The sequence below is a fragment of the Myxine glutinosa genome, chromosome 10 (assembly GCF_964187855.1).
Source record: "Myxine glutinosa chromosome 10, kmMyxGlut1.1, whole genome shotgun sequence".
NCBI classification, from domain to species: Eukaryota; Metazoa; Chordata; class Myxini; order Myxiniformes; family Myxinidae; genus Myxine; species Myxine glutinosa.
Genome location: NC_136270.1, coordinates 108,885,063 through 108,901,552, shown reverse-complemented (window position 1 = coordinate 108,901,552; position 16,490 = coordinate 108,885,063). Strand labels below are relative to the sequence as shown.

The following is a 16,490-nucleotide window of genomic DNA, read 5'->3' as shown; positions in this document are numbered from 1 at the left end:
CTTATGCAGCTGCATATCATTCAGCTCGGTCCATTCAGCTGTCGAGATTCTTTTTCGACCAGATTCAACCTCCTATACCTTAATGAAAGCACATCATCTTAAGTATTGGGGCATTATAAAGTTCTTGCCATAAGACATTAGAATCACAGTAAAATAAAGGTAAAATTACAACCTTAAGTGGAAAAAATTAATAATAATAAAATTGTCGTACATAGATAGCATGATACTTGTGAAATCCCTAAAATAAGTTGTTGACCTTTGGCCTATGTCGACCTAAAAATTATTGGTGGGTGAATTCAATCTGATTCAATTTAGGTTAGGTCACTCTTTTGGGACTGCCACTGGTAACATGTAACCCAGTTCTACCTGCCGCATGGTTGGGATGTCGGTGACTAAACCGACACCCCTCACTGGCTTTGCTAGTGGGGACAGTGACTGTAACACCCTGCCAGGACCAAAAACAACACCTGGCAAAGGGCGGATGTGCTCCGTAGGGAGCCAACGACCATCCGGTAAAGAGATGGTGTCTCCTAAAAAACACCCATCCGGTTTGGACCGATTCAAGTCATATAGAAGACTTTAAAAATGGCACGTGCTGCTCCATGCTTGAAAAGGATAGAGCACAGACAATCCCCATCGGTTGGCATCCATTGGGAGAGGGAAATTCCTCTTGAGGAAACGCTCCGCTGAGTATGGTGAGAAAAGCAGCGCCATTGTTATGACGTCACTAGTACCCAGAGTATCCCAGGAAGTGACAGTAGTGATGGCACTTCCTCCAAGCTCAGTGCCTGTGTTAAGTGTTTGTCTCGTCAGTATGTCCATATGTGTGTGTGAGTGTATATGTGTGTGTTTGTCAGCTCTACTACAAGCCTTACCCCATGCATAAAAAAAGATCAAGCATGCAAATCATCTTCAAATTTCAAGTCAATGAGATGAAAATTGACGATTTTAGAAATTTGGCCGATGTTGACCTTTTCACCTTTATACCTCAAAAACAATTGGTGGTTGAATTAAGTGACCGGATATGCAAATCCTCTTCAAATATCAAGTCAATCGGATGAGAATTGAGGATTTTAGAATCTTCAACTAAGTTGTTGACCTTTGGCCTATGTTGACCTTTTGACCTCAAAATTAATAGGCTTCTTTCTTATGACCAACTCTACCATTAGGTGTAGTTTCATAAATATTGGTTTAAAATTGTGACTTGTAGGCAATTGGCGTACAAACAGACAAACAAACAGACAGACAAACAGAGAATAATGCACAAAACCAACCAATATACATGAAACATCTTCGATTTTCACAGGTAATAAAAATTACAACTCCAATAAAAATTAAAACTGCAAGCAGTGATTATCCGGGGACCAAGACGCTCCATCCCAATTGGACAAGTGCGTGCCATTCATTGACAACGGCAGCCTGGATCCGATTGTTTAAAATTTGAACTGAACCGATCGAAAAATGAAAGAGGAGATGCATTTTAAAGCTTTTCATGAAATCCAATATGGTCGCCATGTCACATGACCTATGACATCATATGTAGGATATGCATCCAATAAAGAAGCATACTATAATTGGTCAAAGTTTGAACTGAATCGATCGAATAATTAAGGAGATGCATTTTAAAGGTTTGCATGAAATCCAATATGGCCACCAGGTCACATGACCTATAATGTAATATTTAGGATATGCATCCAATCAAGTGATATACTTACTATAAGTGGTCAAAGTTTCAACTCAATTGATCGAAAAATGAAGACGGAGATGCATTTTAAAGGTTTTCAAGAAATCGAATATGGCCACCATGTCACGTGACCTGACGCCATTTTTATGATATGCATCCAATCACGTGGCATACTATAAGTGGTCAAAATTTCAACTCAATCAATCGAAAAATGAAGGCAGAGATGCATTTTTAATGTTTTCATAAAATCCAATATGGCCGCCATGTCACGTGACATATGCCGTCATATTTAGGATATGCACCCAATCAAATGACATGCTATAAGTGGTCAAAGTTTCAAGTTCATCTGACTAATGGTTTGGCCTGTAGGTCGATACAAAATTCATGGAATCACCAAATTAATTTTAAAAAAAATCCTGAGTCGGCACTTTTTTAATTGGCACGCCGTAGACTAATTAGCAAAAAAAATCAAAAATCGGAGAAAAGAGCGTTCTTCGCCTTGAGGTGGACTAAATGCATGCCAAGTTTCAACTCAATAGGTCGAAAAATGAAGGAGATCGATTTTTAGGATTTTCAAAAAATCCAATATGGCCGCCAGGTCACGTGACCTATGACGTCATACTTAGGATATGCATCAAGTGAAGTGGTGTACCGTACCATACATGGTCAACGGTGTACCGTACCAATTCCTACGATGAACGGTTTGACCTGAAGATCGCCAACAAATTTAATGGAATCAGAATAATATTAATAATCCTAGCAATTTCAAAAGGGTACCAAAGGCCCCCTAATAATGAAATTAAAACTCCAAACACAAGTTGCAGTTGATCAATCAAGCAACCTTTGCCATCCAAGAATCCTTAAACTCTTTAAAGCACTAGACCAAATTCAACCGCCAACAGATCCCTCCCACCACCTTGCCGCCAACAACCCACACACACCATGTGGACATAATGTATGGGTGGCTTCAAAACTAAACTACTTCAAACAAAACCATGGTCATCATGAACACCTTTGGCGAACTTACAGGATCATTTTGTCAGCACACACTCACTTGTTTTGTGGGGAAAAGATGTATAAAGACCAATCACGGCGGGTGTAGCATAGCTTGGGTTTGTAAGGTTCCAGACGGCGTAGAACACGTGAACAATAACCCTGTTTGGGGAAGGGAAACGGTGCAGAATTACATTAAACAGAACAAATCACCCAGACTTGAAATGTAGTTTCATGATTCCTGCTAGTCTTGAAAACAAGAAAATGGTCTTCATCATTTTGTTTTCATAAGGCTGGACCTAGTGGACCAAGACAATAGCTATGTCTACGTTCTTTATCACTTCCTCCAATGCAAAGCTTTTTCAGGATCAAGTTAAATGCCACCAGGGCATCACATCTGTAGCTTAATAATGTCAATAATTCATATAATTTGAACTGATGACTTAGTCCCTTATTTGAAACCATTATGACAACTAGCGTGACTTGGCGTGCAGAGTAACTCACCACACGTCGTTTCAGAGGGATAGACATATTTGACCATTTTGGTGTCTTTTGGGTCTTCAGGACCATTTGGGTCTTCAGGGTATTTTGGATCCTCTGGGCCTTTAAGGGTCTTTGGGGTGTTTTGGGTATTCGGGGTATTTTGGGTCTTTGGTGTTTGCAGGGCCTTTTGGGTCTGAAGGGTCTTTTGGGTGTTTTGGTTCTTCGGGGTATTTAACGGTATTTTGGGTCTAAAGGGTCTTTGGGGTCTTCAGGGTGTTTTGGGTCTTCAGGGTGTTTTGAGTCTTCGGGTGTTTTGGGTCTTCAGGGTGTTTTTGGTATTTGGGGTGTTTTGGGTCTTCTGGGTATTTTGGGTCTTCGGAGTATTTTGGGTCTTCGGGGTGTTTTTGGTCTTTGGGTCTTCGGGGCCATTTGGGTCTTTTGGATCCTCTGGGCCTTTAAGGGTATATTGCGTCCTTGGGTGTTTTTGGTCTTCGGGGTCTTCAGGGTCTATTGGGTCTTCAGGGTATTTTGGGTCTTAAGGGTCTTGGGGGACTTAAAGGGTCGTCAAATGTCTGAGGGATCTCAGCAGTCCAAACGTAATTAAGAGTTCATGGACTGTGTTTTGGGTGTTCATTGTATTTGAAGAAGAAGACATTATGGTCGCATATAAACATACATAACAATATACGTTTGCTCTGTTATACAACAACAACAACAGGCATTTTAAAGGCCATTTTCCCCACTAGAGCGGGGGTTAGCCTTGCGGTCCCCATGACAATCTTCTCCATTTTGCCCTATTTTCTGCATCTCTCCTTGTTAACCCCCTTGCCCGCATTTCTTCTTCCACCATCATACATAAGAGCTCTGTTATAATAACATAATACACGCAAAGGATATCTGGGGGAGAGGGGGTTTCTCAACAAGATTCGAGGTTCGTGGAAAAGCAAAATGACAAAGTGTATATTTGTGTTTTCCAAAATGACAGTGGAGTGGAAGGAAATATATGGACAAAACATCACAGATGTATCACGTTAGGTGAAGGGGAGAAACAGGGAGGGCGAGAGGAGAAGGTCAGTGAATGTAGAAATGCTCAGGAGTGGATCGAGACAAATTAGTCTTGAATGTAATAGCAGGAGAATACAGATGCAAGGAATTGTTTCCAAGAGATTAGACTGTTTGGCATGCCCAATCAAGCACCATAACTCATGATTTAGGAATCCCAGGATCAAATGAAATGCATTTCCCTGCAATTGCAGAGAATGAATCCAATGCACCAGCATCCTGTACATTGGCCCTTTATGCCCTTGCAATGAATATCCTCTAAATTCCTTGTTCTATATGTCATTTGTATACATGCCTTAAAAACTTAAATCAATGTAAACAAAAAAATTAAAACATTTCAGCAAAGGAGAAGATATAAAAAAAACCATGGAATGGTTAAAACTCACATCATATATATCATCCTCAGACATGGTGGACGTATCACGATTGGTACTACTTGCACCCCCTACTCCAGGGGTGGGTATTGCTGATGGCAGTCCATTGCATCTGCAAGAGGAAGGTGAAGCAGACGAAGCAAATGCAATTCGAGATGTAGTCTCCAGGAGCTCAGGGAGCCGACGAGGTCGAGCCGGTGGTGATACAGACCCATTTGGAGGTTGAGGTTTAAGAATAACCTCATCATTGCTTCTCTGTGGCACATAAGAGTCAATGCAGGACGATCGGAAGAAAATCGTGCTTTTCACTTGAAACACTAACATTAAGCAGTAAATTACCACCAAGATGGTTACCACCATCTCTTATCCTCCCCCATCCAAAACCTTGATCTTTTCTACCCCCGCTAATTTCGGTCCCCTTGTGTTTTATACTTCTCCCACCGCCCCCCCCACCCCCTTCCCACGCCTCCTGCCCCCAAGCCCTCTCCCTCCCACACTTCTCCCTGCTCTCAAATGTTGTGGTTGTGTGCTTCCCCTTCTCTCCCCATCTTGTCTTCCGCTCCCTCTTTTTGTATATTTTGTTTGTCTGGTTGATTTGTTTGTGAAATAAATGTTAGCTCTTTCACGAGCCTCGATTCAGTATACAAAAATATATATAAATAGGAGTACTACTGTGCTTTACAAAAACAAAAATTGTATTATATTGGGAAAGGACACCAAGCAAGCAGCTCTGACCACACTTGACACCACCCGACTCGCTGGGGGCAGCTCAAATGATACCTTCGCTTGTCTTGTCTTGTCTGTCATCCAAGCATCAAAAATATGGACTTGGCTGTCTAGCTTTTCTAAATGTGCATGTCTGCAATAGTGTAAGTGGCTCCAAGCTTAATCTTACAAAAAAATAATAACAAAAGCTACATAATCTCCTGTTGGAGAATGTTTGTTGGTTTGCATAATCCATGTACAAACCTGTGATCCTCCCGGTTGAGAACCTTGCCTTCGTGACATGCTTCTCCAGTTTGCACTGCAACCAATATTTTTGTTGCAGAGGCCACACGGTGAGCTTCGCGCACTCTCCTGGAAGCCGCACAAAGACCCACAAGGTGTGAAACACGACCGCGTCAATTGTATCGTGTTTGAGTGCAAATACATACTTATTGATGACCAACAAATTTTCATTCACATTCTGGTTCTTTTTACGTGGGGGTGTGAACTAATAAATTTAATGGTACTTTTACTATAACTTCGGGAAAACTGCATTTTCATAAAGTATTTTGTGTGCAAACACAGGTATGTCGTCTTGGAAGTACCTGCAAGAGGGTTCATTTGTGTATTTGGTTCCAAAAAAAAATGAAAATCACCCAGTGACACTTGGCAAAAGAGAACAAAGTAGAATGGCACTCCGTTGAGCATCCTTTTGACCTCAAAAATAATTGGTGGTTGAATTCAGTGACCTGATATGCAAATTGTCTTTAAATTTCAAGTTAATCAGATGAAAAATGAGGATTTTAGAAACCTGGCCTATATTGACATTGTGACCTATGTTGACTGCAAAAATAGATGGTGGTTGAATTCAGTTCGCTAATATGAAAATCCTACTCAAATGTCAAGTCAATCAGATGAAAATTGGGGATTTTAAATTTTGAAAAGGTTGTTGACCGTTTGGCCTATGTTGACCTTTTGGCCTATGTTGACCTCAAAATAGATGGTGGTTGAATTAATTTAGCTGATATGCAAATCCCATTCAAATTCCAAGTCAATTGGATGAAAATTGAGGATTTTAGAAATTTGAAAATAGGTGGTTGACCTTTGGCCGGTGTTGACCTTGTAACCTATGTTGACCTCAAAAATTGTTTTGGTTGAATTACGTTAACTGATATGAAAATCCTATACAAATTTCAAGTCAATCAGATGAAATTTAAGGATTTTAGAAATTGGGCCTATGTTGACCTTTTGGCCAATGTTGACTTTTTTTTTTTTTTTTTTTTTTTGTATACAAGATCGAGGCTCGTGAAAGAGCGAACATTAATCACACAGAAAGACAAACCGACACATAAAACATATAACATCGGGAGCGGTAGACAAGATGGGGAGAGAGGGGGAAGGACACAAACACAACATTTGAGAGCAGGGACCGAGAGACATGGAGACATCGAGAGATCTGAGAGAGGGCGAGGGCTTTGGGGGGGGGGGGCATGGGAAGGGGGCGGTGGGAGAGGTATAAAACATATGGACACTGCCAGGACTTCCAGGAAAGAAGTTGGAATTTCAAACAAGGTGGATGTGGGGTGAATTAGCGGGGGTAGAAAAGATCAAGGTTTTGGATTTTTTTTTTTTTTTTTTTTTTTTTTTTTTAATCAGCAAAGATAAATCCTGGTGGAGGATGGGGGAAGATAAGAGATGGTGGTGAACAGCTGTTTTAAAGACCTGGAGGGAGGAGTGGGATTGAAGGGAGTGAGGGAGTTTGTTCCAGAGGCGGGAGAAAAGAGGAATGAAAGAGTGAAGGTGAGCAGAGAGCCGAGATTTCGGCAGTTTAACCATCAGAGGGTTGCTGGCAGATCTTGTGCGACCTGTAGGAATATTTGGGGGACAGAGCACAGAGAGAGCTGGGGGTGCAAGGCTGGAGAGGAGTCGGTAGAAGACAGAAAGACCACCTACCTGCCTGCGGTGAGTGAGTGAAAGGCCCTCAGAGATAGCTTCATCGTGGGAGATTCCAATAATTCTGAAAGCTTTGGTTTCAACAGCGTGAAGCCGAGCTAGGTGTGAGGCAGGAGCACCGGCCCATAGGGGAGAACAGTATTCCATTGAGCTGCGGATGAAAGCCTTGTATGTGGTGAGGAGCTCAGGTGTGCCGAGGAAGGACTTCGCACGACGGAGGATGCCCAGTCGGCGACTGGCTTTGGAGGCCAGCTTGGAAATGTGGTTTTCCCAAGAAAGATCATGGCAGATAGTGAGACCCAAAATCTTGAGCGACAGAACTTCTTGGAGAGGATTGTTGAGAAAGTAGATGGGAGGGTTGTCCAGTCGATCTTTTCGGAGAGACATAGTAAGAGTGTGAGATTTGTCAGGATTGAAAGACATGTTCCACTTGTTTGACCAGTCTGTGATTTTGTCCAGGTCTTCAGAGAGTGAGGAGGCAGCAGACTGCCGATCTGAGGGAAGAGGAATGGAGCGGCAGAGAGTGGAGTCATCAGCAAAGAGATAGAGAGGATTTTCGAGAGAGTCAGAGAGATCATTGATGAAGACCAGAAAAAGCACGGGGCCCAGAACACTGCCTTGGGGAACTCCAGCCTGAACAGGAAGAGGAGATGAGAGAAACCCATTCAGGGCCACACGTTGACGACGACTAGAGAGGAAGTCCGCCAGCCATGCGTGGAGATTTCCATGGATACCAAAGGAGGAGAGTTTGGTGAGCAGAGCGGGGTGCCAGACCGTGTCGAAGGCACGTGATATGTCGAGGGAGACAGCTCTAATTTCCTGTTTGGCATTGAGGACCTCCATCCATTGTTGAGACAGCAGAAGCAGCATGTCCAGAGTAGAGTGACCTGGTCTGAAACCAAATTGATGATCAGAGATCAAGCCATTGGAGAAGAGGAAAGATTTCATATCCGAAGCAATGATGGATTCCATGACTTTGCTGATAATTGGGAGAAGGCTGATTGGTCTGTAGTTGCTAGGATCTGTTTTTGCACCTTTTTTGTGCAAAGCGGTGATGTTGGCTGATTTCCAAGCAGATGGCAGTTGACCTTGAGCAAAAGAGAGGGTGAAGAGAACAGAGAGAGGGTGAGATAGAGCAGCAGAGCAGGATTTTAGGACCCGTGGGCTGATGCCGTCGGGTCCAGTTGCAGAATCAGAGTCGAGGGTTGACAGAAACTTTTCCACCTTGTCAGGAGGAAAGGACACGGAGTCCAGGAGCAGCGGAGTACAACTGGGTATGGTGGGTACAGAGAGGGATGGGTTTGGGACACAAGATTTAGAGGCAAACACAGAGTTGAGGCATTCAGCTTTTTCACGTGCGGAGTCAGCTGTGTAGCCGTTTGAGGTAAGGGAGGGGATGGAGGGGGAACAAACACCAGAAACGGATTTGACCAGACGCCACCAGGATTTGGAAGAGGGAGACAGATAAGAGAGTTCGGTCTTGAGAATGGAGAGATATTGTTTCCTGGCTCTCCTGAGGGTGGACACACACTTGTTTCGGGCTTTGTGAAAGGAAATGAGATTTCCTTCCGTTGGATTTGCTTTCCAGGAGACGAAGGCAAGTTGTTTCTGGGCAACAGCCTCACCACAATATTCCGTGTACCATGGACGGGAGGAAGGGTATGACAACTGAAGACGAGATGGGATAAATCTGTGCATGAGAGAGAGCAATTTACTTTGGAAGAATTCCCAGGATGAGTTGATGTCAGAGGTGGTAGAGATGGGAGAACAGTCCAGATGATTGATGGCTGCTTGAAGACCGTGCCAGTTGGCCTGAGTGAAATGCCAGACTCGTCGACGCTGAGCAGGCTCCCTGAGGATGGTCAGAGAGATGTCCACTTTAACAAGGACATGATCAGATGATCCGATCGGAGCAGAAGAAGAGCAGCAGACATTTTCAGGGAAGTTGGTCATAACCAAGTCCAGAAGAGAAGATGTTCCGTTGACTGAGATCCGGGTCGGGAAATTGACAGATTGTGTCAGTCCCAGTGAGTCGCAGAAGTCCTTTGCTGAGGAGCCATGGCTGGTGAGAGAGGTACCCACACCCAGCCAACTGGCATGATGACAGTTGAAATCACCACATATGAGGAAGAGAGAGTTGGGATGAGTAGATAGAAGTTGGTCCATATCATCAGACAGCGAGATGTAGATGGAGTCATCACTGTTTGGTGGACGGTACAACACACATTTGAACAAGAGGTGGGAGCGAAGGGGAAGCCGTAGCCAGAGGTATTCCTGGGGGTGAGGTGGAGAGAGTGCAGTGCAGGGCGAGTGAGGAAGAGAGTTTTTGATAAAGATAGCAACCCCGCCTCCAGGACGAGGCTCAGGTCTATCATACCGGAGGAGGGAGTAGCCCGGGAGAGATACTATGGAATCAGAGACATCATAAAGGAGGAAAGTTTCTGTTAAGCAGATCACGTCTGGTTTGACAGAAGCAACCTGTATGGAGAGATCAGTTAAGTTTGAACGAAGGCCCCGGATGTTTGAGGTCCATACCGTTAATGAAGAGGAAGGGGGAGCATCAGATACAGAACAGGGGGGAGGAGGGGTAGGGTAAGATGTGGAAGAGGTGGAAGAGGTAGGGAGAGCTGTTGAAGGTGTGTCAGAGATTTCAGAATAGCTCGGAGAAAGGGAAGGATGGGGCGGACAAAAGGTTTGATGGTGATTGGGTAAGCCACAATGAGGTGTTATTTGAGGAGGGGGAAGAGCGAGGCAGAAGGTTGGGGGAGATGGAGGTGAGAGTTTGAAGGGGGAAGAAGCGGGGAGGACGCTTTGAGGAGGGGGAGCGAGAGGGGGGAAATTGAGAAGCAATGAGGGTGGGGAGATTTGAAGGGGAGGGGTGAGGGGGGAGTCTAGGAGGGGAGGGGCGAGGGGGCGTCTTGGCGGGGAGGGGTGAGGGGTAGTTTAGGAGGGAGGGGGCAAGGGGGGAGATTTGAAAGGGATGGGTGATGGGGAAGATTTGGAGGGGAGGGGTGATGGGGAAGATTTGGAGGGGAGGGGTTATGGGGAAGATTTGGAGGGGAGGGGTGAGATTGGATTTTTGAAAGTGTACGATTTATGGGAAACGAACATTTATTGCAAAATGAGTTTCTTGTGACCTTCGAGTTAAAAATACGTTTAAGGACGCTGGATGGAGGATGGAGTGCAGGAGAGTTTAGGGAATGTAGAAAAAAGGCTTAAGAACTTTTCTAAAAAAAGAAAAGACTTCAAAAATAGATGGTGGTTGAATTAATTTAGCTGATATGCAAATCCTATTTGCATCTCGAATTGCATTCAAAGTCAATCGGATGAAAATTAAGGATTTTAGAAATTTGGAGAAAGTGATTAACCTTTGGCCTATGTTGACCTTGTGACCTATGTTGACCTCAAAATGGATTTGGTTGAATTAAGTTTGCTGATATGAAAATCCTATTCAAATTACAAGTCAATCGGATGAAAATTAAGGATTTTAGAAATTTGGAGAAAGTGATTGACCTTTGGCCTATGTTGACCTTGTGACCTATGTTGACCTCAAAAAAAGATTTGGTTGAATTAAGTTTGCTGATATGAAAATCCTATTCAAATAATTTCAAGTCAATCGGATGAAAATTGAGGATTTTAGAAATTTGAAATAGTTGTTGACCTTTGGTCTATGTTGACCTTTTCACGTCAAAAACAAATAGCATTCTGTCGGACTACCAACTCTACCGTTTAGTGAAGTTTTGTGAAGATCAGTTTAAAATTGTGACCTGTAGGCAAGTATAAGTGCTAGGACAGACAAGCACAAACCGGAGTTATCAACATACTTGTCCAAAAAAAAAATTGCAAAGTAATAAAGCAATTAAGCACCAAAAGGAAACAGTGAGAAACTATAGACAGTCTACAAACGATATTTGCAGCAGTGATATTAACTGCGAGAAAAAGATGTGGAAGGGAATGACCTCTTGGCATCTCTATGAAGCAGGAAAGAAAGTATCACCTCTATTGCAAGAATGTTCCCTTGTGAATATAAATGCAGCTGCACCGTTTTGTATCCATGATTGCTTTGTTTGTACCGGGGTGGGGCTGGGAGTGTGGTGGGAATGCGAACCAAATGTGATTCTGTTCCATAGGAAAGCCAGAAAAAAGGAGATGAGGGAGTTTAAGGTCGAGGTAGCTTCACTGGGACGAGTGATAAGTGAGAGAGGGAGGATTAATATCATGTAATATAAAGCTGTTTGCAAAATGAACAAACAAAAAATGCCCATGGTGGTAATATGGATTTATCAGTAGCAGGCTTGCATTTTAGATGCTCGTCCTGCATTCAAATCCAAATTAGGATGAACTAGGGCATTGCCCGTACTATATCTATATCTAAAATTATATCCCCCCCCCCCCCTCTATTTACATGAAATGGTTTGGTCCAAAGCGAACGGCTTCCGGAGTTTGGTAAAGCAATCGCCATCGCGTGCACAAACGCGCAGGAAAGCGAATGAATCGCAAATTCGTTTTTATTAGTTTTAAAACTTTATTAAAACATAGTTTAACGGCAACATAGTTTTCCAACGTGAAATAAATGAATACGCTGTCAAATGTGCCATCCGAGGCAGAGTGTGTCCGCCACGTTCGGCACACGCGATCGTTCGCTGCTCTCTGATTGGTTGAATCGTTTTTTGGACATAGCTCGGTAAGTAATTGTCCGATTAATATGAAACCTTGAAAAGGCACATCCTCGGGTCCCCAGCAATATACCTGGCAAGTTAAAAGTATATCGGACCCGTGGTTGTCGAGAAACAGCGGTCACAGACAGACAAACGTACAAACGTACAGACAGAGATTACTGGAATTATAGATAGATGTCGTAGCAGGGAGCAAGATCTTTTTGGGATGGAGTGGAAAAATTATATTGTCTCATGTGTATTGTGGAAATTTGAGATCGATTTTTACAAGAGCTGCCAAATGTTTGCTGGTATCCTGGTATCCTGGTCAAATTCCCTTGTTGGGGCAGCTCTATAATTAGGAATACTTCCAGTAGGTGTACGTACTGTGGTGTGGCTATACGGCACAGACATAATGCATCAAATGGCCTTTATCAATACCAAATGCCCCAGTTTTTCCATGGACGTGTCTTATATAAAACAACTAACAGTGCCTGTTTGGAAAAAAAGACTAAATTGAAGTAAATTACAGAGCGAGAGAGAGAGCGAGGTGTGTAGTTCTGAGAAGTGTCACTCACAATCGAATGGAGCCCTTGAACAGCTGGGCAGCAAGTATTGAGTGAGCCATCACTGTGTATCCTGGTGCCACGTGAAACAGCAGGGCAAATCCTCTGGCAAGGAGGCACATGGCTCAGCATGGGCACTGTGTAGGAGCACTTGTAGTCGAGGTAGCTTTCAGGAGTTACCACTGTCAACAGGGTGAGAATGGGGACAGCAATGAAGAATGAGTTTCAGTGTGACAGCAATAAAGGGCCGTGTGACAATGTTGTTAGCGGGTGAGGCAACGACGTGTGAGATGAGGAAGTATGCCACCATAGCTCTTAAGGGGCATACGGCATTGAGAGTGGTTTGCATCAGCGTTTTCCTCCTCCATCTCAGAAAAGCTGACTATCTGAAAACTATTGTAGGAGTGTATTTTAAAACATGCCAGGAACCAAAAGATTATTTGAAACCAAACCATGGCAAATCAACACTCAAGGGGATTAGAAACCTAGATTGTAGATTCTGTCACTTTGCCACTTGTATGGAAAAACTGATCTCAAAGGCTTCCAAGTTTAAAGTAAATGATAGATTCAAGTAATTGTGCCTGGAGCCTAATTTCGATATTAAATGGTTTATCACTGGAAATTATCTTCCTCCACTTGAGCTTGTTGGACAAGACTACTGAAACACCATTCCCATGAGGGATGGCCAATCTCTACCAAAATCATTCATGGAAATCAATCCTTTCTCATCCATATCCAATCAGTGGCCATGTGTCTGCTGTGCAATGGCTGGGGATTGCATTTTGTTGACAGCATAGTGGAAGACTTTGTGTATGTGGCTCACCTGATATGGATGAAGCTTCTTTAAATTTCTCAGACTCGAGATCGGACAAATCCCCATCGGACTCTGATCGATTGGCGTCTCCCTGAATCGGAATATCACAGCTCAGGAAGTGACAATACCATTCAATGTAGCATTTACAAACAAAAGGGGTGTTTCTTTTTCACAGGTTCATATTTGAATATTTGAAATGCAAGATAAATAATATATTTGGTATTCTTTGAGACAACAACACACAACAGGCATTTTAAGGCCATTTTCCCTGCTAGAACGGGGGGTTAGCCTTGCGGTCCCCATGGCAATGTTCTCCATTTTGCCCTATTTTCTGCATCTCTCCTTGTTAACCCCCTTGCCCGCATTTCTTCTTCCAACATCTTCAGCCAAGTCTTTCTCGGTCTTCCCCGTGCACTTCCTTCTACATTCATTTCCATCACTCTACTCAACCAGTCACTTTCATCCTTCCTCAACACATGACCAAACCATCTCAACCTGTTCCTCTTCATAGCATCAATCACAGGCTCTATTCCCATCATCTTTTGCAATTCATCATTTGTCTTCCTCTCTCTCAACGATACTCCGCACATCCAACGAACCATTCGCATTTCCACCCTTTCCAGCCTTCGTTGCTGCTCGACATTCATGACCCATGTCTCGCTCCCATAAATCAAAACACTTCTCACACATGCAGCATAACACTTTCCCTTCAGTTTCAACGACACTCCCCTCCTCATCAGCACGCCACTCAGTTCCCGAAACTTCTTCCATGCACATCACACTCCAGCAACCGTTGCCGAGTCTGATCCACCTTCTCCATTCAGCATGTCTCCGAGGTAGCAAAATGTTTTCACACCTTCCAGCTTCACGCCGTCTCCAAGATCCAATTCAACATTTCCTCCATCTGCAGCTCCCTCTGTGCACACCTTACATTTGAATGGAGCTGCCACACTGGTTAATGTCCCTCTCAGACCACTACATTTTTGATGAACCCACTCAGTGCACATTGTACATTGAATGGAGTTCACTCCGACACCCTTCCTGCACACAGCACATGGCCACTTCCCAGTTCTTTCCACCTCACCACATGCTTTACCACTTGCCATCACCTTCGTCTTTCCTATATTCACCTTCAGACCTTTTGTCTCCATACATTCCTTCCACTTGTTCATCTTTTCCTTCAGTCCATCCATACTTTCCACAATCAACACCAGATCATCTGCATACAACAACTCCCACGGTAAACCCTCCTTTACGTTCTGAGCTAGCACCTCCATCACAGCTACAAATAGTAGTGGACTTAGTACCGACCCCTGATGCACTCCCACCTTCACCTCAAACTCACCACTCTTCCCGTCCTTCATCCTGACAGCTGTGCGTGCTCTTTTGTACATTGCCATCACGACTCTGATCAACCATTCCTCCACTTCTAACTTCCTCAATGCCCATGTCAATACTTCGCGTGGAACCCCATCGAATGCTTTCTCCAGATCAACAAACCCAAGAAACAACTTCTTCCTCTTCTCCATATACTTCTCCTGCAACTGCCTCACAATAAAAAGCGCGTCTCTCGTTCCTCTTTCTGGCATAAATCCAAACTGCATTTCGTCGATCTTCACCTTCATCCTTATCCTCCTCTCCAACACCCTTTCCAATACCTTCATTCCATGCTCCAATAACTTTATCGCTCGGTACGAGCCACACTCCAGAGGGTCACCTTTCCCCTTGTATAGAGGGACGAGGGTACTCAGTTCCCAAACCACTGGAATGCGGCCTTCTTTCACCACCAGATTACAGAACTCTGTCATTCTGTTCACACCCCAACTTCCTGCTGCCTTCAACATATCTCGCACAACTCCCTTCGGCCCTCCCGCTTTTCTACTCTTCATTGCTTTTTTCGCTTCCTCAACTTCCTTCTCAGTTATCTTCTCTGCCGGTCCTAAAACTGGGTTACTCTCTATGTTGCCATCCCATTCATTCTCTGTATTCAATAGCATTCCCATATATCTTTTCCATCTTCCTTTAATTCCATCTGGGTCCACAACGATTTGTCCCACTTCATCCTTCAGGCAACTCACCCCCATCACATCACACCTCTCTTTCGCTATCTGCTTTGCAATCCTGAAGACTGCTCTCTGACCCTCTTCCGAATCCAATCGTTCTCCGAACATTTTCCTACATGCCTCCTGCGCCTTTGCTACCTCTTTCTTTGCAGCCTTCTTGGCTGCCTTATAACTTTCATGCTCTGCTTTTTCTGCTCCCGTACCCTTCGCCTTCTGCCACTCCTTGAACTTCTTCCTCTTCTTGTCAATCCTCTTTCCAACTTCATCATCCCAACACCATGTTTCCGAGTGCCTCGGTGGTCCTTTTGTCCATCCACATACCTCACCAACGGCTCCCAACAGACTATCTTTCATTGACATCCAACCACGTTCAAGCTCAACCACATCATCCTCTACCCTACTCAGCCTCTCTTTTAATGCCTCCCTTACTGTCACCTCTTTCAACCTCCACACCTTCATTCTCGGTTGGTACTTCACCCGCCGAGCTCTCCTCGCACCTTTCACCCTTATGTCGCAGACAACCAAGTGGTGCTGTGAAACAGCCTCCTCCCCCGGGATCACCTTTGTGTCCTGGAGGTGCCCCCTATCTCGCCTACGCACCATCAGGTAGTCAACGGTTGTCGTCGACCCACCTGACGTGTATGTGACAAGCTTATTATCCCCTTTCTGGAACTGAGTATTACAAATCAACAAATCAGCTCCATCAGCAAACTCCAAAATCCTTTCACCTTCTCCATTTCTCACACCATATCCGTAACCCCCATGAACTCCCTCAAAACCGTCCATACTCCTTCCCACATGTCCATTTAGGTCTCCTCCTACCACAACAACTTCCTCATCTTTCACGTTTTCCATCAGCTTCTCTATCGCAAACTAGAACTTGTCCTTCTCTTCATCGCTCCGACATATCATATCATATATATATCATCATCGACGCATATGTATATATATTATATCTATAATATAGATTATATCTATATTATATCTATATTAGGGTGGCCCCTAATACCCCCTATTTCCAACTTTCATTTTTTTTTTTGGGCCACCCTAATATATATATATAAATAATATATATATATTAGGGTGGCCCAAAAAAATGAAAGTTGAAAATATCTTTCTCCGCAAGGCTATCCGTGTT

General features: G+C 43.8%; 1 protein-coding gene across 1 annotated transcript in view; it reads right to left on the bottom strand.

Annotated features, from left to right (window-relative positions):
• The window catches only part of LOC137433382 (voltage-dependent T-type calcium channel subunit alpha-1H-like), a gene marked incomplete at its 3' end in the record, with an annotated part of 532,188 nt that overhangs the window by 97,272 nt on the left and 418,426 nt on the right, over positions 1-16,490 (bottom strand). The window contains exons 15-18 of the mRNA XM_068125712.2: positions 13,299-13,380; positions 12,488-12,657; positions 4,609-4,851; positions 2,739-2,839 (exon numbers count right to left, since the gene is read on the bottom strand). Of these exons, the coding sequence (XP_067981813.2) occupies positions 2,739-2,839; positions 4,609-4,851; positions 12,488-12,657; positions 13,299-13,380 (596 nt within the window). The remainder of the gene's footprint in view (positions 1-2,738; positions 2,840-4,608; positions 4,852-12,487; positions 12,658-13,298; positions 13,381-16,490) is intronic.